The 5,956-nt window shown below is 37.0% G+C and overlaps 1 protein-coding gene across 2 annotated transcripts in view; it reads left to right on the top strand.

Moving 5' to 3' along the window:
- The window catches only part of SLC25A16 (solute carrier family 25 (mitochondrial carrier; Graves disease autoantigen), member 16), a 64,143-nt gene that overhangs the window by 20,290 nt on the left and 37,897 nt on the right, over positions 1-5,956 (top strand). For both annotated transcript variants that reach the window (XM_006835831.1, XM_006835830.1), the window contains exon 4: positions 2,032-2,095. In XM_006835831.1, coding sequence (XP_006835894.1) covers positions 2,032-2,095 — 64 coding nt within the window. The remainder of the gene's footprint in view (positions 1-2,031; positions 2,096-5,956) is intronic.

The raw sequence follows: 5,956 nt of genomic DNA, 5'->3' as shown, positions 1-5,956 counted from the left end.
TTTATTCCATCAATTCCTGGTGCCTTGTTCTTTGCCAATTCCTTCTGTGCACTTTGGACTTCCTCCCTGAGTATCATTGGCTCTTGTTCATATGGTACCTCTTGAAATTAGTCCCTTGTCTCATATGTCATTGCAAAAGACTCTTTCCCTATTCTGTAGGCTCCCTTTTTACTCTTTTAATGAAATCTTTTGATACACGTTAAGTTTCTAATTTTTAGTATATTCCAATCGTCTATTTTGTCTTCTTTTGTTTGTGTAATTTTTGCCATGTTTGGTAGTCTGTGTGTGCTCTGTATTGTTTTTGTTGTTTGTTGTTAGGTGCCGTCTAGTTGGTACCAACTCATAGTGACATTATGCACAGCAAATGAAACACTGACATCCTGGGCCAACCTCACAATCATTGCCACACTTGATCCCATTGGTGCTGCCACTTTGCCAATCCATCTCACTGGGAGTTTTCCTCTTTTTCTCTGACCCTCCACCTTACCAATATCCTTCTCTACATGATACACGATACAGGATACAGGATATCCTTCTCTAGCGATGGTCCTTCTTGACAATAAGTCCGAAAATTTGTCCCTATTTTTTCATTGATGACTTTTATAATTCTGGGATTCACATTTAGGTCTTTAATCCATGCTGAGTTGGTTTTTGTATATGGCGTAAGGTAAAGGTCTTGTTTCAATCTTTTGCTTATCGATTTCAAATTCTGCCAGCACCATATGTTGAAAAGAGACTGTGTCCTCCCCATTCAATGGACTTTGGCCCTTTGTCAAAGATCAGTTGGCTGTTTGTGGGTGGGTTAATATCTGAATTCTCAATTCTGTTCCATTGATCTATGTATCTTTCATTGTACCAGTACCAGGCTGTTTTGACCACTGTAACCATGTAGTATATTTTGAAATCAGGAAGTGAGAGACCTCCAAGTTTGTTCTTCTTCATAAGCAGTGCTTTGCTTATGCTGGGTCTCTTTCCTTTCCATATAAAGTTTATAATTGTTTTTTCCATCTCTTTAATGAATGTCACTGGAATCTGGATTGGGATTGCACTGTATGTGTAGATTGCTTTGGGCAGTATTGACATTTTCACAATGTTAAGTCATCGTATCCAGGAACATGGTATATGCTTCCATTTTTGTAAATCTTGTGTTTGGTTTCCTGTGTTATACAGTTTTCTTTGTATTGGTCCTTTGTTTGTCTGGTTACATTTATTCCTAGGTATTTCATCCTTTGGGTGGCTATTGTAAATATTATTGCTTTCCTAATATCCTTCTCAGCACTGTCATTGTTACTATAGAGGAATCCAACTGATTTTTGTATGCTGATCTTATACCTGCCACTTTGCTGAATCTTCAGATGAGTTCCATTAGTTTTTTTTACTGAGTCTGGTACTAGCTTTTTGAAATGTTCTTTATTCATCAATTATAGGAGAGGGTCACTGTGGCTTTAGATTTCTATATTAAATAAGATAGTTAAACCAAATTGTGAAAGTAAGTTAACACCTGTCCCATCCTAATCTGATTAAGTTTCCCTTCTCTGACTGAAAATGTGTCTTTTCAAACAGTATCTCAACACAGAAAATGGTTAAGTATCTTTTTCAAAGGCCATCTTAGAAATATAGGTTGTAGAGCTGGGAACACAATTCTAAGCTAGTGAATCAGATAGAATTTGTGTTACAGAAGATTTAGTTATCTAATGTAGCACTTTAGTGAGACTATCCCCGGTCACACTTTAAGGGTTTGTAGTTATTAGTATACATACAGTATAGCGTATTTGTCAATTCTAAGCCAGCTTACTCCTGTAAAAGTACAAAATACTATATATAGCAGAGGTACAGGGGACATGTCTACTGCCCTTCTGATGTTACACAACACTGCCCAGCTTTGTATAATTGGGCTCATTCAGTCACCTTTGCTACTAAATTTCTTTTTATACTTTTGTAACTCTTTTGAAATTAGATTTCATCATTATATATTGAAATGGGTGATATCTTTAAAATATCTCATTTTAAGTCAGTGTTTTTGTTTTCTAGTTAATTACTACAAAGCTGGGAGTGTCGGGTCATGTACACAGATTAATGGCTGGATCCATGGCAGGTAAGAGAAGTGGGCTTCTTACTTCTCATCCAGTAATTGGCTTAGATTATATGCGGGACATTGGTTATATAGCACGATTGACGACCTTTCCCCATTTAGTTATAGAACTCCCCGTTAGCTCTCCCTCTAAGTCTGGGTTCTCTAGAGAAACAAAACCAATGAGGAGCACATATAAACAGATAAAGAAAGATTTACTTTAAGTTAATGACTCGTATCAGTTCTGGAGGCTGCCAAGTCCTAAATTATGGGCCAGGTGGCAGGCTGAAGGCTGCTGCTGACCCTTGTTCTAAGAACTGGAAGTCAAGCAGTAAGAATGTATAGGATCCATACAGAGACTGGGTCACTGGCTTTGCCACAACATCCATTTATATGCTGGCGGCAGCTCCCTCCCCCAAGGTAACCCCTTTTAACTGATTGTCTGCTCATAACAGATCACAGAATGAAAGGTGATTCCAAAGTGTCTGTCAAACCACGGAGAATCAAATTCTAGCCAAGTTGACGCAAAACATTAACCATCAAAGTCTTCTAACTCAAGTTATTTAAAAGAGGAGATGGTGAGGAATAGTTTAAATGTACAGCTATGTGAAAAGCATGCATTCTTAACTTATACCTAAAAATTCTCCTTCTAGAAATTTTTCTTTTTTTCCAAAAAGTTTTTTTAAAAGATATACAATATTTTTATTCAAATAACACACGTGTTCTATGTTTTTGGCCAACTGTGCTCTCTCCCCTCAAGGTGTATTTTGGTAAACATATGTCAGGGTTTTTTTCACACGTTGCTTTAATTATTATGGTACAACATGTGCTTATTTGTATAAAAGTGGGAGAGTAATCTATATGGTGAAAATGGTTCTACTCACTGGACGTAATGAGGTAGTCACTCTTTTTTAAGAAAAAAAGTTACTGTGTCTTAAGTGAACATTTATATATAAATTAGTTTTCAGAACAGTGAAGTGAGAAGTTTACTGACAAGTCTTATCAGTTTTACGTTCAACAGATCATACAGTGTTTCATTTCTATGATTACAATCCCTTCCATGCAAAACAGTTACCCCACTTCCTCACTTTGGTTCCCATTTCCATTCTATCCACCTTCCCATGCCTTCTGAACTTTGTCCTTAGGTAAATGTTGCCCTTTTGATCTTGTATTGTTGTTTTCCCCATAAGCCATAGTGCGTGGCTGCCTTTTGTGTTATGAGGGTGAGTTCCTCTCCAGACCTGAAGGGGGATTGAGGGCTGTGGGTCTCAGATTCCTCCAGTCTCTTTCTGATAAATAAGCCCTTTTTTGAAAAATACTTTTGAGTTTTGTTCCATAATAAATTAATAAATGTTAAAAGTCCAAGGATTGAAAGTCAAGAACTGAACACTTTGTACTGCACACAAGTGACAAGTAAATGTTAGCTAGTGCTGCTCATCATGACTATTATGTAAAATAATAATTATTATGTAAAATATGTCAGTGTAAAATGGTAACACACGTCCATACCAACTGACAAATAGCTGTTGTTCCACCTCTTCAACATCTCCCCTACCATGACTCCAGTGACACTGTACCCCTCCAGGAATGTGTCCCCTCAACCAATAAAGAGTTAACACCTGGCACAGCAGGAGCCAGTCATAACCTTGTGAGTGTAGTCAACACTGGATAAGGCAAACCTTGGACAAGACGAGTCAGGTCAGACTCTCTGAATCTAGGTGCAAATGTAGACTGAGGAGTCCCTGGTTTTAGAACCTGAGATACTGTCTAGGATGTCGTTACACCTGTCATCTAAGGCTATGTCTTTTACCTCAACCACCAGAAAGGTGACTTATCTGTGGCCACAGTATGTATCTACAGCATCTAACCAGAGGTTTCGATTGTTTATGGCAGCTACCTGATCAACATCTGTCCCTACTTCTTGCCCCACCACATCACATCTGTAGAGCTCCAGGGCTCTAGCACTACCAGAATGCTTTTTTTTTTTTACACAAAATACTATGATTTTATTACCAATCATAGATATATCTTTTTTCACATCATTTTGCACTTAAACTCTTTCACACAAGTGCAGTAATTCTACCCAAACCTCAATAATGAAGTTAAATAAGTAACATGTTGCTAAACAAAAGATTTAAGTTAAAATGTACCGTGCAATAGTGCACAGAGAAAGTGCAGCCAGTAACACACGAAAACGATTCTGAATCAGGCATGTTTGGAGCCCATTTGGTTTTCCAGAAGGTTATACATTTCACCCAATCTTTGGTCACTCCTGGAGCAGTACCCACAACAAGCAGACAGAAGTATGAACTAACAAGGCTAAAATACTGAAGACCAGATGGGACCACAATGAATAGTTCTCTTGTCTGTAAACAGCAATCTGCTGGAATTATCAATACCTCTATCTTAGTACCTATAGTGAGAACAGACTACAATACACTGTAGCCATCATCTCAAGGAGAGAAGCAAGATCAGCCTCCTTCATCAGCCTGCCTCCAAGACAAGTGGTGCCTGATGAACCAAACCCCAGGAGGAACTTAGAATGCGTTTAACTGTACATAATGAATATCAAAGGTTCATTTTCTAAAAAAGCCCAGATAGTCTCAGTGCTCTTTGCCACTAATGCATGCCAAGAGATGACACAGAATCTTGATTATAGAAGCAAAAAATGACCATGGGTGTGCCATACCATGGCTAAAGCAATAACCATAAAAATCAACTGTTATCCTATAAACCTCATAATAACCACAACTACTAATATTCTGACATATAATATTCTAATCATTTTATTTCCAGCATCAGAAATAAAGACTGTTAACATGTTACTAGGTCACTTTGTAGATATTTACTATATATATATACCTATACGTATACCTATACATATACATTCACAGGTATACAGTCCTGGTATGGTGCTGTAGGATAAGTGCTGGACCAAAACTTTTGTTTGAACCCCAAGGTCTGTGGTTCAAATCCACTAGCTACTCTTTGGAAACCCTGTACAGGGTCACTATGAGTCAGAACCAACTGGACAGCACTTAACAATAACAACATATATACATTTACTTTTTAAAAGCTACAATGTTGTGTAATAGTCATTATATTTTATAGCTTGTCTTCTTTATACTTACCATGCATGTCTTTCATTTTAAATAAATAAAATTCTACAAAAAATACATTAATGGATGTAAAGAATTCCGATACATTTTTTTATATTCCAGTACTTTTCTATTTTATGTACTTAAATTACCTTTCAGTGTGATAAATAAAGATTCAGTGAATATCTTTGTGATGAAATATCACTGTTGTTGTTAGATGCCATGAAATTGGTTGCTATTCATAGTGACCCTGTATACATTTCCAAGGAGTGGCTGGTGGATTTGAAGCACTGACCTCGTCGTTAGCAGTCCGGTGGTATTTAAAATCAGAAAAAGGATAAATTATTGAGTAAATTAAGTTGGTACTACTGACTAATCATTGGAGAATAATTATATTTAATTACTATCTCATTCCTTATATAGAAATAAAACAGAAAGATAAGCACATAAACACACACAATGTTTTTGTAAAAAACATGATTAAATGGTTTTATCTTAGAATAGGAGTCCTGGTGTGGCCTTGTAGGATAAGGACTGAGCTGCTTACAAACAGGTTGGTGGCTCACATCCATCATCTGCTCCTTGTAAATCCTATACAGGGTCCCTAGGAGTCAAAACTAACGAATGCCATGGCGCTTAACAACAGCACCAAATCTTAGAATGAAGGCATTTCTAAGTACAACACAAATTTTGAAGTCACAGTGGATTTACTTGGCTATGGAAAATTTAGCCCCTTGCATTTTTTATTCTTTTTACTTCATATTTGTAAATACAGGTGGTGGTGATG

This window comes from Chrysochloris asiatica, unplaced genomic scaffold, assembly GCF_000296735.1.
Source record: "Chrysochloris asiatica unplaced genomic scaffold, ChrAsi1.0 scaffold00020, whole genome shotgun sequence".
In the NCBI taxonomy this organism is placed as follows: Eukaryota; Metazoa; Chordata; class Mammalia; order Afrosoricida; family Chrysochloridae; genus Chrysochloris; species Chrysochloris asiatica.
Note: the sequence above shows the minus strand (reverse complement) of the source record. Positions and strands in the feature narration are given on the sequence as shown.